Source organism: Indicator indicator, chromosome 5 (assembly GCF_027791375.1).
Source record: "Indicator indicator isolate 239-I01 chromosome 5, UM_Iind_1.1, whole genome shotgun sequence".
Classification (NCBI taxonomy): Eukaryota; Metazoa; Chordata; class Aves; order Piciformes; family Indicatoridae; genus Indicator; species Indicator indicator.
The window spans coordinates 34712922-34740264 of NC_072014.1; the positions used below are offsets into that span (position 1 = coordinate 34712922).

A 27343-nucleotide genomic window follows, 5' to 3' on the forward strand; every position below is an offset into this window, starting at 1 on the left:
TCGTTGCCCTTCTCTGGACATGCTCCAGCAATTCAACATCTTTCCTAAACTGAGGGGCCCAGAACTGGACACAGTACTCAAGGTGTGGCCTAACCAGTGCTGTGTACAGGGGTACAATGACCTCCCTGCTCCTGCTGGCCACACTATTCCTGATGCAGGCCAGGATGCCATTGGCTCTCTTGGCCACCTGGGCACACTGCTGGCTGGTTTACATAAATCAGAACTTTAACAAGATGTTTAAAAAACTTTTGTCCTGGATGTTCACAAAGCAGCACATCTTCTGAGCTTTGGAGAAGTGAAAATGACTGCTGCTGTGTTAGTCTTTCCTTTCCTGATCTTTCTTTTCACTAAGAAAAAAAAAAAGGGCAACAAAAAAAAAGGCAAACAAAAAACAACCCACAATTTTTCCCAACCTCATCAGTGTTCCATGTTCCATACCAAACACTACATCTTCAATTTCTACAGTACAAGGGCAAGATTTTATCTGGGTATCTCTCCAGCATTAAATGCAAGTTTAAGAAAAACACTGCATCCACTCTGTAGGTTACTGTGAATCAAGGCAGATGAGGTGACCTTCCAAACCTCTGCAATAGAACAGAAAAACCCAGGAAACATCTTGAACCTCCACTCAAAACATTACTCTGCATCTATAGTTTAGCTTCAGGAAAGGTGCAGAAACGTGTTTGCCAGTTGGAATAGCACCACTCATAAAAGACATTTCTGAGTAATGCACACTACCATTACCAGAAAAATTAATACAACCCATGTGATATGGAACAGCAAAAGATGAATTCCAGATGTTGCCATCTACCCACTGCCATGAGGATTCACAAGGGAGTGCTATGTCCAAACACAGGGCATTGCTTCACATATGAGTGAGGCATATCTACAGCTAAGCCCAGGTCAGGCTGTGCCTTCCTTTTGGTAATCAAGTTTTTGACATGCATCATAAAGAGATGAAAGAGGCACCTGATTGGCCACAGGAACTGGATAGCAGTGTTCTGTTTGAAACTGAAAACTGAAATGCTTCGGCCAGCACAGGGAAAGTGACCAGCATTGGGAGCTGATTATTATTCCAGTGCTTGCTTCTACAGAGGAAAAATCACAAAACTAAACTAAGTGACAATAATAGCTAACATATTTATCTTCATTTTACTGCTACAGAAATTTTGAAAGAAAATAATTCATCCTACAGAGAAAGTGACATGGTTACAGGTGGTAAACTTGGACAATGCCACACCAACAGCTGGTAGCAGAAGCGCACACAGCTCAGCCGTTGCCTGTGGCCAGCTTTTCAAGTAATAACTCATTTGTCCCCTTAACGTTTGGTCACAAATGTTTTCACAAAACGAAAAGATGAGCTTCAACTGGCTTGGCAGTGACCTTTGATTTATTTTAAGTTCACCAGCAGAAAAATACAAGCTTTGAACCACAGAGCCAATTAAACCCCCAACCTTTCTTTGTGTCATGGAATAAAATCAAACTCCTGGAGATCAGAAAAGTGAGCCAAGTTCAGGCAGGCCACTCTGACACATTTTAGTGCTCCCTGCAACGTTCTATGCAGAAATTGCACTGCTCCAGGTCTCCTGCCAGTCACCAAGACAACAGACATACGAGTCTCTGCTACTTCATAACATCAGTCCCATTAACTCCTCCACAACACAGCAAGCACAGTGACCTCATGGTGCTTTTGAGGACTAAGAAACACCAGTGTAGGCTTTTTGCCACCTCACACTTCTGTGCATGCATTTTGGATACTTCCAGCTCAGTCACCCACCACATCCCACAGCCACAGCTCTGCCCTAGCTGCATCTAGCTCAGCACTAGGGGAAGGGTGTTACAGCTTCATGCTGCATCCATCCCTTGCCAGGTTGTCCATTTGCACTTCAAAGCAATGAAGAGATTAAGTAAAGGATTTTATGTAATTTTGGGATGCTAATGACAAACACAACACAATTTTGAAACCAAGAGAGGAAAGAAAAAAAAAAAAAAGGCTAAATCTGTACATGGGTGTAAATTGTAATCTTCCCAGTAAAAAGTGTTAGGAGGAAAAAACATTTAATTCCAATCTTTTTTTTTCATTTAAACATTTGCCTTTGCAATTAAACTTGTACCTCTCATTGTTACTCTGTGCTGGGTGGGTTTAAAATATCCATAAAGGCTAAGGAGAGCAGAGAGGTTTTCTGAAACTGCCCTCTACTCACAGCACAGTCTGTCTTACATGACCCCTAGGATGACCTACCCACAGGCAGCCTTTCCATCACCTCACCAGCAACACCAGCTCAGATTTGGATCCAGTGTTACAGGTGCAGAACCATTCCTAAAGAATTATTCCCAGCACACAATAATTGTACAGGACTGCAATTATTATCTGGTCTAAGTATTGGTGACTCTCCACTCAGTCCAAGTCATTAGTAAGAGCTGGTCATAGATTTTTAGTTCCCCAACAAACCAAAAATCAGCCATGGCTGTATCTCTTCCCAGAAATTCTCTCTACAATATAAAAAACATCATAAAAGCCTTCTGCTTATTTCATTCTAGAAGCTTAACATCATTTTATTTTACAAGAAAACGACTGCTGTGTAAAGGTTCTGGTTCCCCTTTCTCTTCTACACAAATTACTAACAGAAGTTTAAAGCAACTTTCTTAGAGCCACAGGGAGATCATAGAATGGTCTGGGTTGGAAGAGACCTCCAAAGGTCATCTAGTCCAACCCCCTCTGCAGTAAGCAGGGGCATCCTCAATTAGATCAGGTTGCCCAGAGCCCTGTCAAGCCTCACCCTGAGTACCTCCAGGGACAGGGCCTCAAACACCTCCCAAGGCAACCTGTCCCAGTGTTCCATGTTACATGTCCCAGTGTTACTCTCATGGTAAAGAGCTTGTTCCTAACATCCAAGCTAAATCTACTCAAGTTTGGTGCTACTGCCCCTCATCCTATCACTAACAAGCCTTTGTGAGAACATATTAGAACAAACAAGTATAACAAAAGACTAACTACAAAATCAGGGATGTAGGAGCTTAATGTGTAGATCGCTAGGTAAAATTGTACAGATAGTACCAGAGCAAGCTCAGCAGCACTTGGGACACAAATGCCACATCTTCTGAGTGCTACCAGCAAGACAACACTGAGATAAACAACACAGCTTCTCTTCAGAGCATGAAATTTCTAGTTTTGTATACAGACTCAAGAGTTTGTTGCACAAAGCGATGAAACTACACTGTCCTGGGATGCTTAGCTACTTTTATTCAGTTTGGCAGCAGGGATCTCTCAAAAGTTGGAAAGAAAAATCTCCTTAGACCTGAACATTACAAATTAATGATGAAAACTCTGGTAGTACCTGCACTTCCCTCACTGAATACAGCTGGAATGCACACCCCATCTTATTTTACACTTGGCAGCAAATCCTGCTCTCAGTCTGACAGCTTTCATGCTCAGATGTCAACTTTTCCTTCCATCAAAGAGCTTGTTTACAAGCTGGCTTGTTTCCTTGACACACCAGTAGTTGCTAATCCAGTTACAATTGTGCCGGAACAGATTGCAGCTGTAGAGGGCTCCCAGCACTAGGCAGTGCCTATTGTGGTAAAATACCAATCTCACAGACCTGCCTGAAGCAGCAAGTCCACCAGACACCATCCCCTCCTTGTACAGCCTCTTTCTTTCCTGTTCCCTCTTCTCCTGTCCTCCAAGAGACCAGCTGCTGAAAAGCAGTACATGAAAATCACCTGGCTCTACTTGTTACCCACCACATCCAAGAACAGCCAAATTCTGAATATTTGGATGCCACCACTCTAAACCAGACAGCTGTGTGCAAAGCAACTCCACCTGAGCCCAAAGCATCTCAACTTACAGCCTGTAAGTGAACTGTACAAAACCAGATTCACTTAGAGAGCCTCACTCTTGAGTACCTCTCTGAGCCTCCTCACATCATTCACAACTGCTCAAGCTCCTGCCTCCCAGCCCTCATCCCCTGGGCTCCTTGCACATCAGCTGAATTCTACTGCTGCCTTTTCACTGACTGCCAGAGCTCCTTCGAGATCATAGACTCATTAAGGTTGAAAAAGACCTTTAAGATCATAGAGTCCCAACCATAACCCAACTACCATGACCACTAAACTATATCCTGAAGCACCACACCTACACACTTCTTGAACACTTTCAGGTATGGTGACTCCACCACCTCCCTGGGCAGCCTGCTCCAGTGCTTTACTCTCTCAGTGAAAATTTTTTTCCTAATGTCCAATCTAAAACATCCCAAATACAATTTCAGGCCATTTACTCTTGTTCTACTGTTAGTTACTCAGGAAAAGAGACCAGCATCAGCCTCACTACAACCTCCTTTCAGATAGTTGTAGAGAGCAGCAAGATCTGCCCCTTAGCTTTCTCCTTTGCAGACTAAACAACCCCAACTCCATCAGCCACTCCTCATATGACATACCCTCCAAACCCCTCACCAGCCTCATTGCTCTTCTCTGGACATGCTCCAGGACCTCAAAGTCTTGCTTATACTGTGGCATCCAGAATTGAACACAGTACTCAAGCTGTGGCCTCAGCAGAGGCCTGAACACGACAGCAGAAGGAAATAATAGAAAACACATGTCCAATCTGGGTTCCTGAAGCAGAGCTATGATTACATCGAGGGCTAACTGCAGTACAACCTTCAGCTAATACAAAGGAGGCTCATGCCTCAGCTAAGAGTTATCTCCATCCCTAGACATTCTGTGCATATATGCACATAATCCTAGAGGTCTACATGCAGCTGTGAGTGCCAGGAGCTAGCACTTGACTCCTTTGCACTTCACTATGTATTTATGTTTCAGGAACTACTGTGTTTTTCATGTGAATTTTTAAGACACTACTTCCTGTGGGGGAAAAAAAAAACACAAAACCTTGCTGTGTGTTCAGGCTGTTCTTCAGGCTGTTGCTGTGTTCCAAAAAATCCCATCACCAGAGCACGATGCAGCTGCAGAACCAGAGGGCTATTAGAAAAGCACAACTTAAATGAACATCTTTATTTCACACACATTTGCCTATCAGTCTTTCCTTACCACAGTCAGCAGTTATGACTCAAAGTCACTATTTGAAAAACTCTAAAATCTGTACCATTGATAGGGAGATCCCTAATAATCAGAGTTTTGTAACATAATTGTTTAACATTTTCTTTTTTGTGCCAAGGTTCTGTTTGATTCTAGCATGTGAAGTTTTATCACGTTTGCCATAAAAAGGCATTCTCGTATTTATCCTTGTTTTAGAGTCTCATTCATCATGCTTTGAATCAATTGACTTAGAAGCTCAGGCAATTGAAAAATTTCTCTGACAAAAAAAAAAAAAATCTGAGGCATCTTTACAATGCAGAAGAAACCAAGAGACCTCCCTCTTGTGGTCTTCTTCATAAACAACCTTAACTACATTTGTGAGTTCAGGGGTGCCTAAAGAAGAGTTTTCATTCATCAGTTAACAGAAATTGTAAATCATTCAATCCAACACATGAAGCATTCTTCCTAGAAAGAATGAGAATGAGATTGTTTTCACTTTATTTTTATCTACATGGTATTTTCTTGCAGAAAAACCACAGAGATTGAAAACGCAGTGCTGTCTCCTGTATACCACCACTTGAGAGAGAGTGGGGGGGGGGAAGTTACAGAACAAAGTAGATGAACAAACCTAACAACGGAGGAGGTGTTAGGTTTATATAGGTAAGTGCTATCTAGATGAACATCAAGACTGCAGTTCTAAATTGCTCACACTTCAGTTTACACAATGCACACAAAGATCTCTATGTTACAGACCAACCTTACTCTTCAAAAACCACAGCGGATATGTAGCAACCCATGCTCACAATTTCCCATGGAAGGAGATTAACAAGTCTGACACAAACATAAAAAGAAATTTTGTGCCTTTATTGGAATGGTGTTAGGCTTTAAATACACCAATTTTGATAACCTGATTATTTGGTTTAATTAGAAATGACACTACAGAACTGCAATACTGGTCCAACAGTCTTGTCTTCACTTTTTTTTTTTCCTTTTTTTTTTTTTTTTCTTCTTTTAAAGCAAGAGATAGTATGAAAATGCACCAAGTAATCAGAAAGCACTAGCAGGCGTCGGTTAATCCAAGATACTAGCTTCTTAGTTCCAAAAGCACTCGCATTGTATGGAACCCAGAATTTAGACTGGTCATGATTTGCAAGAAGTAGTTGCATGAGTCATGACTTTCTTTTTTTTTTTTAAATTTACTTTCAAGTTGGTCACTGGTAATTTTTTTTCCTCAAATATTACAGTATCTTAAGTTCATATTTTTCCTCAAAGTATAAAAAAGTATGAAATATAAACAAGCTCCTGCGTTGCACCCATGAAAGGGTACAACAGAAGCATTAGAGCTCACTATCTACACACCATCAAATCCCATCAAATCTTGGATAATCCATTAATATACAAAATATCAGGGCACAGAAAGAACTAAAATCCACCTTTTTGTTTTGTTTTGTTACGCACAGGTTCAAATAATCAATCTAAAGAAAAACGTGATCATTTTGGCTTTCCACTACATCCGCATGTTGAGACGCTTATTAAAATAATCCTGCTTGTGTTTGGTCTTTTTCTTATTGTCAAGTCGTTTGTTATCTTAATACCAGCCATCAGACAAACAAGTAATCAGAAAGACTCCTCTTCCTCCTCCCCATCTCCCTATCCCTGACCCCTCCAAGGTCAGCTTTAAGACATGACTCCAAACACAGGGTTGTGACGACAGATGCTAGGACCAATCTCTTCATAATCTTTTTTGGTATGGCATACTTGGTAGAATTCAGGCTGTAAAGGGAAGGAGAAAAAAAAAAATTAGTCATTGCTAGGTACGCTTTATATTGCGAGGACAATTACATAACAAATGGGAAAAAAAAACAACCAACCAAAAAACAAAGGTAACTTGAAAGTCCTGAAAGAAACAGTACATCACACACGGCTGAACAGCGAACAGTGTATTTTGCACCATTTAGCAATTCACACAAAGCTGTAACTCAGCTTTCATTTGCCTTTTCAAACCTTTAAAGTCTAATGCAAAAACTTCAAAGGGGGCAGAGAGTGTCTATTTGTTACCCAAGGCCTACCAGAAATCACCCAGCTGCATTTCAAGTGTGGAGCTGAGAAATCCAAAAGTGTAGCCAGAACGACTAAAACACTCTCAGCTTTACAAGCTAACTTACTGTGGAAGCCAGCATTGATCCTCCAAACCAAACAGCATATCTCTGCATATGGTGTGTAATGACTTGTACATCGATGGGCTTAGGCTATAAAAGGAAAAAAAAGGAATCATTAGAAGTCACTTTTGCTGGTAAAAAGTAGGTCTTTGTTTAAAAGGAGTGCATATTTCAAGCTTACTTTTCACAAATTACTATTTACTTGAATGCTGGGCATGTAAATTTGCAATTATAGCATCAGACTGTCTATTGAACATTCCAGAATAAGAATCAGCTCTTGCTTATAAATTGCCAGTTGCCTGCTTTATCAGGCATTAAGATACTTCCATTCAGACCAATTTTCTCCCAAGTGCTCCACTACAGTGTTTCTCTCTAACTATCTAACACATTCTGTTTTCTGATTAATTTCTTGAGGGACTGTTCATGCATGCAGTTTTAAGAACAGATCCATACTACTTGGCCCTTATAAAAACAACGCTTCAGCTAATTTTTAAGTTCCATGAAAAATCTGAACAATTTGAAAAAGTACCTAAAGATCGCTGGTAATACATGTGCAAAACTCAAGCCAGTGATTACATCAGAGGTAGTTATCCACAGTTTATCTAGCTGAAACTCAGAAAGCTCCAAGGACAGAGACTGCACAACCTGTCTGGGTGTTTGTTCCAATGCCTGATTACCTCCACAATAATAAACTTCTCCTTTTATCCAAGCTGAATCTTTTTTGTTTCAATTTTTATCTGTGGTCTCTTGTGCACCCACTACTCAGAACCAGTAAGGGTTTCTTCCCGCCTATACTAAGGGGCAGGTCGTAGGAGTCCCAAAGCCTTCTTTTCTCTAAAGAAGCCAGTTCCCTCAGCCTTTCTTCAAGGACAAGTGCTCCAGTACTCTGACTACCCTGGTGGCTCAACAATGAGCTCATTCCGTCTCTCTTAAGTTCAAAAGACTGAGGATGATGATTTGCAACTGATCGATAAGCACCAAAAAAAAAAAAGCTGGGGAGTGACCAACTGCTTTTATGTAACAGCCAGAAGCCCCATCTTCTTGTTCGGTGAGACTGATTCACTTCAATAATAAAGGACAGGCAGCACAAGTGCGTACCTGGAGAAACAGTACTGTAGCTTCCTACAATGAAAGGATTATGCAAGCATTTTCCAACACCAGTCCAGGATTCTCTACAATACACAAAACTCTGAAAAGCTTCTGTAAGAACTTTAAATAAAAATAAAGACACTTCAGCAAGCAAGAGCATCATTCCAGTATGTTATTTTGGCAAGTTCCAGGTTCACAAGGAAGGGAAAGATGCTTGTTAAACACAATGTCTGCAAGAACTAACCTTCAGTCTGCCACCACTAAGTTCTTCACTAAGTTTCAGTCTGGCATCAACAGTCCTTTTCAAGTCTCGCTGTAAACGACGACCAAAGTCCCTGAACATGGTTGAGCCTCCAGAGAGGACAATATTCTGTTGTGAGTAACAAAAATCATTAACTGCTTCTGAAAACGTAAGTCCCCAACCTCATCCAGTTTTAGATTCTAAATATAGTTTTTAAAACTACAGTTAGGAAATATGCTTTTAAGTTTTAAATTACCTAACACTTAAGCATGACAGAATATGAATTCACAAAGAGGCTGTCATATTAAAATTGCCTGTGCTTTAAAACCCATTTATATCTTAGTACACCTCACTTCTTTCACTCAGAGTTCTGTTGTCCTTATTCACTTTATCTTTTTTTTTTTTTTAAAGGGGTTGAATCATGAAATATCACATCTGAAAAAGTCCAGCTGAACAACCTAAAGCCTGCTGCACATTGGACTCATTTCTAGAAAAAGGTTCATTTAGTTGTTGGATGGTTTTTAAATAGTTTCAAATAGCTAATTCAATATAAAGCACAATCCTTCTGAAAAAAGCATTTTAAAAAAATGGCATTACCACTACTGACCTTATACAGAGGACGTCTAACATCAATGGGACAATTCTGAATAACTTCATCTACTACTTCTGAGATAGGTTGTGTAAAGTCAGGATTAGCAAACTACAATCAAGAATAAAATCAAGATGAGTCAACGTGTAGGATCACATACTGCAAAGGAAAGGGGACAAAACAGGGAAAAAAGCCCTCCAATTATATAAGAGACATCGTGAAAACTAGTAATGGAAATAATTATGTTAGCTCCTTTTGCTGCCACTTATACAGGGGGCTGAAATAGCAAGCCTAAAGCATCCATTTTGCCAGCTCTTCTCTTAGATAGCTTCTCTTAGATGAGCCATAACAGGTCAAAGGATACTGGCGCTTCTCAGATGCTGAGCACCACAGCAAAACTGTGCAACATGAAGAATCTGCAATAGAAGAGTGCATGAGGACTTGGAGGGGGGGGAGGGGGTGAGAGAAGGGTGTGGTGTGTTGAAAAGGCTTTATTCCATTACAATTTTTCTCAGCATTGGAAGAGGGACTGAGGATATAAAGGCAAAAGACAGAAATTGAGAAACTTGACTTTTCAGACATGGTACAGCGCACATGGAAATTCTATATAAATTGGGAGGTGAAAAGATGGGGTTAGCAAACCATTTACTTACTACATTGTTTAGTACAAGACACCTAAAACGAAATGTGGACAATTCAAACCAACTTACCTCAGGATGGAAGAAAATCTCTGGCCCCAGGAATCTCTCATAGCCAACATCAATGGTAAATTCTTTCTTTGAGATAGCGTTAATTCCAGTATACTGTTTAATCCACTTTGTACCATCTGTGTCATACTTGTTAAATTCTTTTACTAAGTCAGGGCAAACATAACTAAAGCGTTCCTGAAAATTGAATATGTACAGTTACAAATATCTTCTTAGGTATAGTAGAGAAGATGGGATGAACTTTTAAATTACTACACTTAAATTTTAACTTTTAAGAGTTTTACACTGGCAGAGAGAGAATAGGCCTCAAAAATGGCTGAACTTACATTTACTGTATACAATCAGATAATAGCTCTGCTACTACAAATCACTCCTGTGCAGCACTGAAAGCTGCACATCATGCTGAGCTAAATTACTTCTATTTTTTCCTCTAAAATTCTATGATTGTGATAAATGAGTTCTAAAGTATATTAAAGAATTGGCATAGAAACAAGGTTTGAGTGTCCTTTAAGCTGAATGTCTTTCAGAATACCTTTGTACTACAAAAAAAGAACACATCAACATTCAGAAAGAATAAAAGTCATTACAGCCCTTTACATTACACATTCCACCAAGAACATTTCCTACTGAGTATTAGAATAAGGTGAAAGAGGAGATAAGAGTGCAATTCTAGGCCAAACTGAGTACAAGCCAAGTGTATACCTCAAGTCCAAGGTATTTCATGTTATTATATCATTTAGACACTTTTACATGATTTAGAAACAGAGCACAACTATTTGGAAGGACAATGATTTGAAGAGATGATTGCATTTTAAAAATAGATGCCCAAGCTACCTAAAATAACCTTCATCCCTGCAACGTTCACATTACCTTCACTGCTTTAGCTGTTTCCAAGGATTGTTCAGGAGGAATTCCTACTTCTCTCTCCCTCAGCAGCTGCTGAATGAAGTATGTGATATCACGCCCAGCAATTGGAATGTGTTTGATACAGCTGCCAATCACATAACCTTCAGCCTGTAAATAAGACAGGAACTCCTTTCAACGAATCTTAGGAGGGAGAGGGAAAGACATGGACTGTGAACTCCTGTTCACTACCTGCAATTGTGAGACCAAAGCCCTTTAAGACTGGCTCATTTAATTACCAAAAATCCAATTCTTCAGTAGCTTTATTTTACTTGTAAAGTTTTTGCATTGGTTCATAATTCTTACAAGGATACGAGGAACAGAAAGGTCACTAGTACATATGGCAGACAAATAGCTATACTCATTATTCCTTTGCCTTTATTTTCTCTTCAAAATGAGGTTACTCTTACCAAAAAGGTCAAGCAACCTTGTATCATGAAATATTATTTTAGAATAAATGATGTGGCTCTGCAATCACAGCCGCTGATGCAAGACGTGACAATCCACATGAACCAAAATTAATTTTCTGAAAGCAGGGAGAAAATGCATCATTTCAGCACATTAATTGAGACTGCTTAAAACATCAGACTGGCCCATACTTATCCATCTGTCGACCCTTGTAAGTCACACTCTTCCTAGGGGCCAGTTACCCAGGTATTAAAAATACCTAGTCTAAATGCAGAAAGTAAGTGCTCCTTCAACCTCTCTAGACCTGATACATCCAAACAGATGGATCAAGACATCACAGTAAGATTAAATGCTTGAAGCTTCCTATATACATCATACATGCCTATAAAAAGCTACTTCAAACACAGAAAATAATAAAGTAACCAAAAACGTACCACTGTTGTTAGCTTCACTAGAGGTAAGTTGTTAAATCCTCTTTATCTATTTCATTATAGAAGTGGTATATACTATTGCTGTCAACTAATTCAGCGTATTTAAAAATTCCAGAAAAATCAAATCATCTTATCTGAAATATGCCAACTTGGATGAACAATCTGAACAGAGATTTACCCACTATATTCTGCCAAGATTCCTAAGAAGCATCTACATTAGAGCATGTGCTTCACCACCAACAATGTTACTATTCGGTATAATAAATCATTTTTTAAACTGAATTTACTGTGGCATGAAAAAGCTTTGTAAAGATTTTAATCTTAAAAAGTGCAACCTAGCTTCATTTTGAAAAGACAGATGTGTCTGGTGTGCAGGCATGCATTTAACTTTCCAAGGAAAGATGGGCAGACATACTGTCAGCCACCTGAAATAGAAGAACACTATTAAATACTCAAATTATAAAATTCTAAGTACGTAACTTTGTAAAAGGAAATATATACCTACAGCAAAACCAATATGACACTTAAGCAACTGCAGCTGTAATGGTTAATTATTTACTAAAACATCATAGAATCATACTAGTTTTGCTTTTAGTAACTTGATATATTGGAAGAGATATTCAACATTAATTAACCTTTGGGGTTGTGGTTTTTTTCAATCGGGTAGGAACTCTTCTTTTTGCTTGAATTGCTGATGCATGATAGCATACTACTAAACACTGGTCAACAGATAGAGAAAAATTGAAACAATACTACATCTGCCTTCAAACAGGTTGTATGATTTCTATTTGATATATGAATTGACTGAATCAAACAAAAAGTTTCCAAACTTTTTAGACTGACTATTGCTAGGAGTATATTCACTCTTACAAGCAAAACAAACTGGAAATATTAATTTCATTGATCTCGTAGCATGGCCTTGGCAAATCACCTTCTAAGATAAGTCACTGAAAGACATGTCCTGATAGACTCAAGGTACAGAGAAGTTCTTTCACAGTTTGCTCACTACAAAATAAACAGAAGCCCACACCTACAACCTTGGAAATTACCTGACATTTTTGAAGACTTCACTCTGTATAGCTCTAAACTTCAGAGAAGATACAAAACAAACTGTTCTCCAGTTAATTTTTTTCCTATAGTTTTGATGCATACTTACCACAGGAATAACATGAGTGACACCATCACCACTGTCTATAACTGTGCCAGTCAATGTTCGTTCTCCTACTTGTCTTGACGTCCAAGATGCAGCTAAGGCAAGGACAGCCTTGTAAAACAACACACAAAAGCCAAATCTTAACAAAAGCATCACACTGCTGATGCCACCTTCCAACACCCCTCCCTGTAATACCCAGACTGACACCCACATGGTGACTTACAGCATGGAAAGTTTACAAAAGAGAGGCTGCATAAATGTAGGGTTTGACTCCTGCCTGATACTTTTTTAGCCATGTCCAAATATCTTTTTCCTGCTTCATATAAAGAGGGATTCAATTCTTGGTCTTCATGGCTGTTTTTTATTTATGATGCAACAAATACTATACTGATTAGAGGCCACCTTCTATACAGGTAACAGAACAGTATCTAGCTAACAGACCACAAAAATCAATGCATATCAAGTATGTGATGGTGAAGCTGCTAACCAGAAGTACACAGAAATGTTCCAAACACCACTCACACAGTTCTCATAGTGAAACCAGCTTTAGCTGAAGCAGAAACACTGTAAATCTAACTTTTAGCAACCCTGCCCTTACCTGAACAGCAATATATAGCCCTGGAACATTGAAAGACTCGAACATTATTTCAGCAGTATATTCTCTATTTTCTGGTGTATTCAAAGGTGGCTCAGTCTGTGAGACAAAAGAAACCCCAAGTGTTACTTACATTTGATCTAACACTTTACTTTAAAAAGAGAAAAAAAAAAAAAAAAAAATCAACAGAACACCACAAAACCTTAATTTTGAAAAATGACTCATTCAACAACAATAGCATGTAAAAATACTCATGTGCAAAAAGTGCTTTTAAAGGCAAATGCTGTGATTTAAGAAGCATCTAGAAACTCTTCTGATAATAACAGAATTTATGCAGATTATATTGTAAAGAGATGGTGATTTGAGTGAAAACAGAAAAAAAAGAAGTAGAATAAGAACTTTATAATAATTACTACTTCAGAATTTACATCAAAGGTCCTATTTGTGGGTGGGTTAGCTCATTATTGCTTTTTACTTCACTTGAAAAAAATCAAAGGCTATCAAGCTAAATGAGTCAAAAGACAAAGACTTCAGCATGCTTAAAGAATGACAGTTATTTGCAAAATTCATCAGTGATTTATTAAAGAGAAGCTGGCTCTCTTCAGAAGGCAATCACTATAAAACAAATCAATATGATTAGCTGTAGAGATGTACTCAGAGAAGCTAGCCATATACAATACACAATTCCAAACATACTTAACATTGTCTCTCCTCTGAAAGAGCATTTTGGATGTTCTACAAACATTACACTAAAATGACCTATTTCAATGGCCTTACCTAAAATACTAAGGAATAGTAGATGTTTCAGAATAATATTGACATTATTTCATATCTAATCTGCCCAAATGTAAGAATCAAGCCTTCTGATTTCACTCAACAAACCAACCAACCCACATATACAAAAAAAACCCCCCACCACATTCTAGACATATCATCCAGGTGGCAGAGCATTGTAAAAACAAAATTATCACAATTACGTAGTCAAAACACACAAGTGCTTTTTCACCTCAAAAGATGTAAACTTGGTGACCAAATTCAGTGGATAAGTAACAGGAAAAAAACAAAAACAAAAAAAAAAGTGATGAAAGAAACAATTTGGAGGGAAATGAGGAAAAAAAATTGGCAGTTCAGACACTCTGACACCTTTAGATAATTCAAGAACCTGGATGAGATAAGCTAGGTCAGGAAAGTTCCAAGTAATTTATATTTGCTTTAGTTTAAGATAAGCATGTTCATATTTAAGAATTATTACATGTACTAGCACATTTGTCATATGCAATTTCACAAGCAAGATGTATTTTTACCTACCAAAAGAAAATAATGATCCTCAGGTTCTGCCCTTAGATACTTGAAGATTACTTGCTCCATAAATCTCTCCATCAAGTCCCAGTCTTCAACTATACCATGGCGGATGGGCCACTGTTGCAAAAGAATAACAAAATATAATTTGAAACTAAATTTAAAAAAAAAATTACAAAACTGTGTTTTCAACTGCCGTAAAATCTTATGATCTATATATGCAAGAAACCTTGCACTACCCATTTGCCCTATTCCAATCTGATACTTATTCAAAATTCTGATTCCAACACTGAAAGGCAGAGACAACAACGGTTCCTCAGCCCTGTATCCTGACTCTGGCGTTGCTGAAGGAAGATGCCAAGGAACATGAAAGCACGTGGTGTTTCCACTTAACTTTCCCAGCCTCCCTTCACTTCAAAAGGAGCCTATAGTGACATACTGCACTGCAAATTCCCACAGGCTCCTGAAGGTCAACCAAACTAATACCAAGACTAATTTTCCATTAAAACAGAGTTAATAAGAAAATACGGTTAAAGTTAACCAAAACAGCATTCTTAAGAAGCAGCTTACTGTATAGCTGATGCTTCCTAAAGAGTACTGGGAAATTTTAAACATCTCTTTTAATACCTTGGTTGCATAAGTTGGTTTTTCTATTGCTTCATCCCCGATAAAGAAGTCTAAATCATCGACACCTTTCAAAACCCTCCTTTGTGCTTGATCGACCACTTTTGCTGATTCTTTGATAGCAATACCTGTAACAGAGAACACAAACAATATTGTAGATCACATTCCAACACTGGAAAACAGGAACACAATGTAATTTTATTCATCCTTTGTCTCAGGCATAAGCACAGAAAAGCTAAATAAAACAGGTATTCTGAATTCTAATCATAGGTAAACAGAATTAAGATTTATGAAGTAACACAATAGAGAGCTAAATACAGACTTAATTCTTAGACACTCAACATGCACTCAGGGAGATAAAAATATAAAAATAATTACTAAGACAGGATATGCCTACAGATCATGTTTTATTCAACATGTGCTAATTTTCTGCACGCTCAACTAAAAATAATTTTTTTTAAAATAATGCAGTAACAGAAGTTGTATAAAGAGAAAGAAAGAAAACATGTTGCTATTATATAAATGGATGTTTTCACTTACTCTGATTTGACTTCTGAACATATTATCACAGCGAGATACGGCACACAAAAGGGATCAAAGAGCAACTAAATAAGCCAAAAAAACGTGAAAAGGTAGGAAAGAAGCAGCAGGAGAAAACATAAGGCACACAGGAAAAGAAAATTGCAAAGAAACAGATACAGCATTTGCAGAGGGACAGAAATTTGTATTGCCACATGATGCACCTTTAGATACTCTAAAATAGATTTCACATACTGTATTTAATTTCTCCCTTTAAATCCTACTTCTATCTTATAGTTAATAATAGGGCGAAGAATTTCATTTAACAATGCCATAACACTCTCCTTCACTTCAAGGAATAACTGGGAAAAGTTAAGAGCTTGTATCTTGGCAATTTATTCCTTCCAGGGTAATTACTCATCATAAATATAGCAGAAAAGCTTTCAATGAGAAAATTATTGGCTATGGCTAAACACAGGATCCTGGAAAGATGGATTAGTGATATCACAGGAACAGAGATGTTCTCTTCCCTCATCTTCTGTATTACCCCCCTGGCTACCAGGGCTTCAGTGCCAGCAAAAACTGATGTTATTTTGTCAAGTCTTAGCAATTTCCTTTAATCACTATCTTTTACACAGGTGAGGAAATTCATATATCTAAGCAGCATTGTTACCAGCCTCAATTTCTTCAAAGGTTCTAATCCAAAAGGTCTTTCAAAGGCAGAATTGTTTTGCCTTCTTACTTTTAGTAAGAAGTTCTGTTTGCTCACAGCTAAATTAGGAAATGTTATTATAACAGCTGCTGTAGCCCAAAGCCCAGCAGACACAGGACTGCATGGCTACAGGATCTGGAAGTCAATAACACACTAGGGTAAAGCACCACGCATCATTAATGCTAATGCTCCCCGTCCTTCTCCTTTCTCTTTCCATAATGAGCAACAAAAGCAGAGCTGCGAGCCAGAGAAACTAAAAAGTTAACTATTGTGAAAGACTGAACAGGATTCAAACAGAAGACATTTTGAGCCCCGGAAGAAAACTGAATCATACTGCAACTTCTGTAGCAGTTCACAGGAGAGCAGAGAGGACGCTGAATAGCATGGAACCTAGATAGAAAGCAGAAGCTACTATGGTGGTGAATATGTTGCAAGGCCAGCTACTTTGCTGCAAGTGAAAAGATACTTGCCAAGTATTTTTCAGGTCCTTGTTACACAGAACACGCATTTGAGTTAAAATTTTTGTACAGATGTATGTTATCTTCAAGAATTTTCAAGTGAAATACCATTGCTTGCCTTGAGATTATGGAAACTTTCAGGTCAAAGCGGTTTCACCCTATTATAAGACTAAGACAAGATGGGAGCTCACAGTATTTTGCTGACTTTGATGTTAGCCTGTCCAGTTCTGGTTTTGAAAGTCACAAATGAGAAGGAAACAACCTGAATAAAGAATCGTATCCTGAAAATACAAACAAGAAAATAAATTTTGCTGAAAACAGAGCCAGTCTGCGGTGGTGTCTGAAGATGGGCAGCACTCCAGCAGGAACTCAAAGTATTTGCCATTGGTTTGCTTGGCATAAGAATTAAGAGATTTTAGAAAAAAAGAAAAAAAAGCAGAGGACATACATACAGTTTTCGTACTTAGCCACTATTCAAGTCTTTTTTTTTTTTCCTCCTTCAGAGGTAAAGAAAGGAGCATCTAACACGTAAACCATCATAGATAAACTGAAAGAGATGATAATCAAGGGAACTACTGAGTAATGGAGAGAAGTTGACTCTTATTTTAACATAGAGCAGGAAAAAAATATTAAGTGAATAAAAATCAAGCAAAAATTAATGCACTGAAAGATCTAAAAAGCAGTCATGGAAGAAAGCAGTGAACCCAAGCTTCCTCGCAAATTGCCCCAATATATTCTCATTTACTTCATTTTTCAAGCAAGCATTTATCATCTCTACAGAAGCATATTCAGAATTAAATCACAAACAACATAAGGAGATAAAAGTTTCTTAAGAACAAGAGTGAGTTAAGCAGCAAGTGAACAAGGCAGAAGGAATGCTGCTCAAACACGTTTAACAGCAAACATTTTCTAGAGAATCAAATTGATAAAATGCAATCACCATTGCTGAAAGTCAAAGGAGAAACCAAACCATTTCTCCACTGGGGATAATATTAAGGAAATTAAATCCACCAAAGTGCTTTGAAAAGAGCCACAGGATTTTTTTTTTCTTTTTGGTAACATTTTATTTTGAATCTAGGTGCTGCTATACACAGTTTCTAATGTGGGCACCACTGCTATTTCATTTGAGGCAGAGAACACTGCAAAATGATGTTGTCAGCATAATTACCTAACTTGGATTACAGTACAAATGAGAAAAATGCCTTACCATTAACAGAAATGCAGCCAAGGACCATTTCAGTTGTAGGAGCATCTAGACTAGAGTCCTTTTTTTTTTAAATTACATCACACTGTATCAAAAAGCTGTCAAAAAAATCCCATTTCCCCCCTTTCTCTTCTACTTTAATAGCATCCCTATTGTATAAATTTCTCTGCTTAATGATCTGACAGGTCATTTCATTCCCAGAATTTGTTTAAAGTGTCATGATAGCTCTTCTCCTTTTCTGGAACAAGAAAGTTATTTTAAAATTAAATAAAACAAACCCAAAGATGAAAAAAAAACTATGTAAACTATTTATTTGAAATTAAATAATCATTTGTTCATTTTTAAAGACTGATATCAAGTCTAAAGAGCACTGTAAAGTTTTTTCCAATGGTTCAGTAACATTTTTAATCTGATGCTAAAACCAGCTTGTGCGTGATAGAACTGTGGAGTATATTTTATATGCTGTTTAGATAAACCAAAAGAAATTCGTTGGGAAAACCAAACAAATTTAGAACTATATATTAGAAGCCACTATAGAAGAGATTGAAAGGATTCTCTCACTTGTATGAAAACAGAAGAATGCATCTCAGCATTCCACGAAAATTGCTTTTTTGAAGCGTATTTCCTAGAAAAATTAACTTCAGAGCTTGAAGTATGAAGTTCCATTTTACCGTGACTGCACTTAAGTATTATTAGTTCCAGTTCTTTTCCTGTTGCATTTACAAGGAAAACTGGGTGTACTAACTATTCCTTTTTATCAGGATGTAATACGTGATTACTTTGGCACAGATGAACAATGACAAAATGCCAAGTGGTGTAAGAGGTCGAAAGGTGAAGTATTTCTAAAGGAGTTAGAAATTGATTGAGTTCCACTCTCTGGAGCAGAGCTGCATTGTTTTAAGTGAGAAGACAGGGAGCAAATAAATAAGCAATTTTACGGGGGGGGAGGGAGGAATTTAAAAGGAGAGGTTTATTCTATTCACAAAACAGAGTAAATTAACATAGCTGTAATATAACTGAAAAATATCTGGCAAGTAAAGATATTCATCATCCAATTTCCACCCCCCCGTTAGAATTAACTTGTGCTTTACCTGATAAATTATTAACAGAACAATCTTCTAATAAAAAAGTAAATACAGCCACACTACTATATTGTAATATGATTCTGATGTCCAACAAATTCACTTCAAATATTAGTATACCACTTCAATGAATGTAACTTTGTAATCTGAGCATCCATAGTAAAACAGAATAGAGCCATGCTATCACTCTGTGTCATCACTCACAAGGTCCTCCCAAATCACTCATTTTTTACTGCTTTTTTTACATAACATTTTATAGAAATCAATTAACTTCAAGATTCATATACAAGTAACAAATACTTACATGAAGGAATAATGAACTGGGGTTCAGTATTACCAGCATATCCAAGCTTTGTATATCTATTAAGACAAAAAAAAAAAAAAAGTTAGGTTATAGTATTTAGTATCACAAATACCAAAGATACCTCCTTTTTTCATGAAGGTAACTCTCTGCCCACATCAAAAAGAACCATTGACTTCCCTCTTAAAACAAAAACAATAAACACACACAAAACCAAGCTAACAAACAGACAAAAAAACCCCAAACAAATAAAGAGCTTCTCTTTTAAAAAAATGCAAACCAATGCTCCCTACCACAAATCAAACATCATTGCTAGCTTCTGGAGTAAAATGTTACTGGTGTAGAGCACAAAGTAATTCAATTTATCAATGCTCAAGAGCATAATTTTCAGCATCAGAGTAGTTCTTCCCTGCTCACCAGTCAAGATTTCTATAAAAATATTTTTATATAATAAGTGTTAGTGGTAGAAGTGTTTTTGTAACTGCTAACTCTAGGGGAAAAAAGTCCCTTGCCCACGGACTGCCAGCTGGGCATGTGGAAAGGCTGGCCACTGTTACATCACAAGCATTCCCCAGGTGGCAAGTACTGACAACTGATATCGACAGTGGTAACAAAAGAAATTGATCTTTGAAATAATTTTAATAAGACTAAGAAAAGCACAAGGAAAAGTGCTACACACCCTAACTCATCCAACTTCCAGAAAGCATTGTGGCTATATACATCATGACAATGATGTAAGAAAACTGAAGAAATTACCTATGTTCATGAAAAATAACTACAAAACTCAGTACCACAACCATCCAGCTGCTGCAAATGTTGTTATATTAACAGCACAGGCAAATTTTGTATCATGCAGACTAAAATGCATGCTACATCCAAGAGTTTCAGCCTACACACAAGTTTCTAACAAACACAGACATGACCACATTCTCATTTTTCTTTACACAGACAGCTGCACTAACTGAATTAGCACTGCCAACAAAAGCACCAAACTCTGTAGTAGCACCTCTACAATCTTCAGCACTTGGATATAAACCTGGAAGATCTTGGGCAGTATGAGGCAGCACTGATTTTAGTAATCCATACGTTCATGTTGATAATTCAGCCTGGCAACAAATACAGTAAGGACAGAAGAGGAATGCTGCTTCAGGAGGTTTTCCTGTGATGCTGCTACTGATGCAGCAGTTCACAGCGTGCTCACATGTCCCCTAACACCTACACAGTATCTATCACTGACATTAATTGCTCACATTAATGCTGGGCCAAGAAAAGGGTATCCTCAAAAGGAAGATGTATTTCCCTCTGAACAACAATGTGGTTAGCACAGGACCTCATCTAATACTGAAAATGCTTTGCAATAAAATCATTTTTGAAGTTGTACCTGATCTTGTCCATAACACACTAACAGCTGCGAGTAACCACGCAAAAAAACCTTGACTTCATATGGATTACAGGAACATTCAAGGAAAGCCTCACAGGCAAAACAAGATAAATAATGGGGGAAAAACCCAAAGGAAGTATCAGAAAGAAATTCACATTTCCTGAAGAGATTAGCATTATGCAACTTGTGTACTCAGAACATGCAAGTCAGTCTTTGGAGACTCAAGATACAAGGGTCTTTTAAATCTTCTTTTTCAATATGTAATGCCTAAAATACCAAGAGTCTCACAAACTGATGCTTCTATAACCTCCTATGCAGAATAGAACTGTTCATTGTTCACATTGTTTTAAAAGGCTTTTAGTGACACAAGAAAACTAGCAAGAAAATCAGCAAATACTGACTCACTCACTCTACCTTCCCCTGCAAATCAGAACCTGTGGCACAGAGATTCTACAGCTACATGTACACAGTGACTTTGGAGCCTGTGGCTACATAAATCTACAACTAGATCAGCAGTGCCTCAACAAGCAAAAATGTTAGAAATGATTATTAAACTCAGTATTTTATAGAAAACAAAAGCGAAACTGTTACAGGTAACGGACTACATAGCTGCTTGTGGTATGGGAGACTGCCCAGCACATACACACTGCCAGTAGACTAAAAAAAAAAAAACACTTAAATGAAAGATGCATTTTACATAAAAAGACAGTATTCAGACATAAATCAGCACATCTAAAAACACTATGGCCTACTCAGCAAGAAGTCTCCTGACTCATTAGAAGTTGTCACATTTTTAGGCTTCCAAAAAAAAAAAAAAAAATTAAAAAAGGGACACACACACAACCTTCATGGCTTCAGGTCTCTGCTGACTATTAAAGCATTCTATCAGCAAGTCTCCAGTGTAGTGTCCAGTGCAAAGCTTCACATCTCTAGTGTGCAAAAACTTCCTCACCACACTCATCCTTCAGCACCAAGAATGCTACCACTGTTCACTCCTGGGTCATGGAAGGGATTTGATGGTAACTCCTGCTCCTCAGACCTGCCCCTCCAGCCTCACAATCAGGCACAAGATTTTTCAGCATTCAGATTGTGAGTGGCACTACAGGGCTCTGGACAGTCATTAGGGCTGCCAGGGTCTACAGTAAAACACATAAACAATACGCTTGATTTTCATAACATAGCTCTATACTTGAGTTAAAATAGAGTTTAAAAACGTGTAGATAAGACCAAAAAAAGTTAAGTTGAAAAAATTAAAGCTGATAAAACGCTTCAGTTCTCTAAATGCATAACTAGTAACAGCAGGTTGTTTGGGGTTTTTTTAACTAACTTTTGCAAACAGAAGGCTTTATTCAGAATGATCAGACCTATCCCACTACCGCTACTTGGTGTAAATACTTAAAAAAAAAAAAAAAAGGATAAAATGGGCAAGCCAGATTTCACAGGTACAGTTTCCACAAGCAGTTCATATAGGGCAAAGTATGTCTGACTAATGTGTGATTCACAAGGAAATGAGGCACACTTGGTCTTCTTCAGAGCAGCCATCATTGTCACTACAGAAACTTCCATGGAGAAAGGCAGGCTCATGTCATTTAATGATACATGGACTCAGCTCTCTCATACTGAATTTGGGGCACTCAGCAGTAAGTAGCAAGGGACTGTACAGATGAGGATAAAGGTATAAGCAGATTTCTATTGAAATCTGTAACACAGAACCAATTTACAAAATCCCAAAGGTGAAAACCCGAATTCAACCTTGATCATTCAGATGTTTTCCTTTATTTCTCCACATTCAATGACCTGAAGTATTTCAGCAGGCCTATACTAGCTAAGTAGAAAAGGAGGGCAGGGGAGAAGAAACCAAAAACCCAAACATGGTGGAAACTTTTGTTGGATAATCACAATCTTCCAATTTACTTCGGAAGATAAGTTACAAAGTACCCAATAGCAGTCCACAAAGTCTTGTGTGGATGTATTTGACAACCATAATATATACACACACCCCCACACTACCTGTCCATATACATATATATGGTGCTGATAATTCTCAGTGACTTCCCTGCAACCTCTTCTCCAAAAGGCAATGGGGTATCTATCACACAACATCCTCTGGCTTATGCAGATGTAATGATGTGACAAACAAAACACTTTTTAATAGGGAACATTAATGTCACTAATGGAGTGGGGGTAGGAACTAATGGGGTTCCTTCTCATTCTAAGCTTCTTCTACTAATCTACATCTAAATTGTGACTATCTTTAGCATCACATCCATCTCAAAATCACACTCTGAAACTGCAAAGTAGCTCGGTACTAATCTGCCCGAGAGATGTCTGCAAGGACTGCCAAAAGGGTCTCCACAATGTTCTCAACTGCACTGATGGGGTTTCTTATATTTCACATACAAGATATGTTTCTGAGGCTATGACAGGACAACAATGTCATCTGAAGGTTATGCATGTATTAGTCACACAATTTTAAAGCCAAAAGGAAACAGCACTTCAGGTAAGAACTTCTAATGAGACTGTCATTAAAACAACCTCCTTATGCAAACCACAAACCTTGACCACATACCTTTGCTTGACTTCTTTACTGTCCACCACAAATGTCGTTCTGTATATATTCTCCCGGGTTATACACCCTAGCTCTAGCAAAACTGCAATTTTAACAAAATGGTGAGGAATGGAGGCACAGCCACTTTATGGGCAATGCGTTTCTGTAGCTGCTCACAGAAGTGCAACAGAAATGGGGTGCCCCAACACAACTTGGATCCTTGTCATTCTGCCAGCAGCTCCATGCTATGACAGAAGTTAGCCAAGTACAATTAGAGACGAGCTCTAGGGTACAAATGCCACCTGATCTTCTGTTCAGCAAATGTGAGTTACAGCCTACCCCTCATATACCTCTAATAACCTCAACTAAAAGCAATTTCGTGCATAAGACCCTTGGGTTTTCATTTGGGTTTGTTTGTTGGTTGGCTTTGCTGGGGTTTTTTTAATGTACAAACAAACAGGAGTAAGATGTGCCTCCCATGCTGGCCCACAGGAAAGATGTAATGCAACTTTAAAGGTGGAACAAAAAAGGACCCCTTTCCTGTGTAGACGGGGGAGTAATGGGAATAGAAACAACAAACCTGAAACTCTGGAAAGTCAGGACTAGCCTGAAATCAAAATGGTCTCTTTCTGGTTTACCTTCAAGGTATGTAAAGTTAGAAAAGTTTTTGTTGGTTTTTTTTTTTTCATCTAATTGCTGCCTTTTCATGACAGTTCTGAATTAGTGCCCACCTTCTGAGACACAGCAACCCTTCTGTACAGGCTCTCACTTGAAATGCAGCAATTAATTGCCTTGCATCATCTTGCAGATGTAATGCCTTCCCAAGTACAGTAATCTGTGCAGTACATCTGGTTAGCTTGTGTACACAAGTCCTAAAATTCTGTTTTGGTGTATACCACAGCCTCTGCACTAAGCCAAGCACAATCTGTCTAACTAAGCACACGTCTGCAGTGTCCTATGCAGAACCCATCCGAAGGGTCATGCTTCAAGCAAGTCAGTGCTGGGATTATGCTTTACACAAAGTTAAATTGGATTTATTCTTAAAAGTAAGGTGATGCTGTCTTTTTGCAAGCTGCCACACTTTCTCAGGCTGCAGGAGATCCTTACTCTCTATCTTCTTCCATCCAAATGGGTTTAGAGTAAATCTCTCATTTCCTGTAAGAGCCTCTTGCCATTTTGCTTATAAACTCTTCTGAGGCAAGAGCACTTGAAATTTCTTTCCTGAAACAATACGAAAAAGACTCTAAGAAACAAATATCAAAGACAAAGTAAGATGATTGCCCCATAACCAGAACACATATCTTTGAAGCATTTTGATCCCTACTCCAAAATCTGCTGAACTAATTTATTCTGTGATGACATAGGCATGGATATGGCTAAGTTATAGACATGTTATGTACTTTCTGGAAGAAATGTGGAGTTTTTCAAGTGATGTTTGTCCATAGAAGTCAAAAATTACTATTACAGCATATTGGCCAATTACAAGAAATAGTAACAGATAAGCAGTTTAAAAAAAGTAATCCCTGGTAATTTCTGAATGCAATATTGATACTCCTGATGCCTGGGAGTCTCAGACCTGGGAATCATTATTTGATTAAACTCTTTTCCTACAGTTTGAATCAGATGTCCACGACCTGGAAATATTAAAGGCACCCTGGCATTTCTGTTGTCCTGCTTAGAAAATTCCCATATACATGCTAACATCTCCAAATCCTGTGCTAAGCAGCCAAACACGCCAATCTGGATTTTACTCCACAGCTTCCTGAAGTTCCTTCATGGATCTAGCCCAAAGAATTTAACTGGAAGAAGGACTGCATAGAGCTGTTTCTTTGGATCAACCAAGAGGCAAAGAGAACCTCCCAACAGAGAGGCCTTAATTATATAAAACAAAGAAGAAATTTAACAAGTCTGTTGCCTTTGCACATGAATTTTCTTCATCACCATTTAAATCCAACCTCATGATCTCAACTTCTCCCAAGACACTATGGCAGTAAATTCTGCATACATACTGCTCAAACACCACCAAGGGACACTGTAATATTTGTATGTGAATTTGCTTGCAAAAATAAGCTCTTTGTGCAGATGTTCAACACGGCTTGACACTTTGCTGCATAACAAATTTAACAGATAGTTAAAATAATTGTGCAAGAGTATTTCTCTTTGATACTTCAATTTATGACATTTCAAACATCATTTATATCTTTAAATACTATTAAGTAAATAATGATATGAAGACTATCCAAGATGAGAGAGATAAAACCAAGAAATATTTATTTTAGGATTTCACAATTTTACAATTTCTCAGTAGGCTCTGTCTGAAGGCAAACAGGATAGAAAACTTAAGTTGCATCTGCACTGAAGCATGTGATTTTTTTGTTGCAGGTGTGCACAAAGCAGCAAAATTTTTCAACTGGCTAAGTTACCTCAACTCTAGGAAAATTGCAATTAAGTGAGCAGATCATTGAAGGCACTACAGAAAACCTCAGAAAGTGGGGAGAACCTAAGGAGAAGACACAAGTGGTACTATATTTAAAAGGGCATGAAATAAACAGCAAAACCTCCCATGTTATCAAACAGAATGGAAAGAGGTTCTGCTTTTGAATCCCAAGGGTCCTTACAGATCTCTGTCCATCAAACACTTCATCAAAAAGGGTTTAATATCCATTCTTCTTTCAAATGGATAAATTCTACACTGAATTTTCAAGTGTTTTTACTGTCTGATGAATTTTATTAACAAAACTGCTTTAAAAATAAGTGGAAAACTTCTCAAATACAAATGAATCCCTAGCCTTCATCTAAAGAGCTTCCTGTTACTAAAAAGCCTGTACAAGCCTTTATGTTTTTATTTGTTGCTTTTCTTCTATCATCCTTTTCATACACCAGATGACATTGAAAAACCTTGGAAGTTACCAACTTTTTAAACCACCATAAAGAGAAATAAAGCAAAAAATGATGGTGAAGAAAGCCATCCCAGCCCTTTAAAAAAGGTTCCAGCTTTAGCATCAGGTACTAATTGGTTAAGCAGCAGATCAGAAGTCCCTGAAGAACTGATTATATTAGGAAAATGGGACTTGTGTTAGTTTACTATTTCCTCTCAAATGTCCTTGATAGAACTCAAGAGAGCAACAGATTTCTAAATGAGTCATGCTTTTCCCACTTTTATATCTTTAGTTAATATACTTTAGTTAATATAGATTTCCTTTTACACATCACTAGTTTGCGTTTTTAAATAGCAACAGCTTTTGCCAAGTTTTAAAACACTTGTTGATTGAAAATGTTTTAAGTAATCAATATCAAAAGCCAAAGAATTCGCTCTATAAATGGAAAAAAAAGCACACAAGAGTAGAAGCGCTCTCAGATGACAAATCTTGAGAATTGTGGATGAGACACATAGAAGGATGGTACAATTTACAATTTCAATGACAAAAGGGACTCCTAGACACCAGGGCTGTTACAAATCTGGCAGTCTGCAATCTTGGCCTTGGAATTATACTGCATTAGTGTACACTTGAAACAATTTTCTTACAGTTTTTCTCCTGAAAAATATCAGTCCACTTGAATGAGAACTTTCACCTTGACAACAAATACTTCTTGGCTACATACTGTAGCTGTCACAGTAAAACAAACCATAAGCACATTGAAGTGGTACACAATTTGAAAACTGAGTTCAAAAGCAGCTTGGAAGAGAAATGCTTTTAACAAACATTTATTTCCTAAATAGGAAAACACCACCTCTATAAAGGGTTAGCTTACGACTATATTCTGGACAAAAATATATACTCAGCACTGCTTTTTATCAGCAGCTATATGTACAATCCAAAGCACAGACATGACTGTAATGCTTGCTAGTAAATCTAGTTAAAATGGGTAGCAAAACCTACACGAACAGCCAAATTAGAACCCTCC

General features: G+C 37.8%; 1 protein-coding gene across 1 annotated transcript in view; it reads right to left on the bottom strand.

Moving 5' to 3' along the window:
- Positions 1 to 6029: 6029 nt before the first annotated feature.
- ACTR3 (actin related protein 3) overlaps positions 6030 to 27343 on the bottom strand; it is a 30010-nt gene continuing 8696 nt past the window's right edge. Inside the window, exons 2-12 of the mRNA XM_054381512.1 lie at positions 19512 to 19567; positions 15236 to 15360; positions 14618 to 14728; positions 13313 to 13408; positions 12718 to 12825; positions 10690 to 10833; positions 9823 to 9996; positions 9131 to 9223; positions 8527 to 8652; positions 7200 to 7283; positions 6030 to 6807 (exon numbers count right to left, since the gene is read on the bottom strand). Coding sequence (XP_054237487.1) covers positions 6712 to 6807; positions 7200 to 7283; positions 8527 to 8652; positions 9131 to 9223; positions 9823 to 9996; positions 10690 to 10833; positions 12718 to 12825; positions 13313 to 13408; positions 14618 to 14728; positions 15236 to 15360; positions 19512 to 19567 — 1213 coding nt within the window. The 3' untranslated portion in view covers positions 6030 to 6711. The remainder of the gene's footprint in view (positions 6808 to 7199; positions 7284 to 8526; positions 8653 to 9130; positions 9224 to 9822; positions 9997 to 10689; positions 10834 to 12717; positions 12826 to 13312; positions 13409 to 14617; positions 14729 to 15235; positions 15361 to 19511; positions 19568 to 27343) is intronic.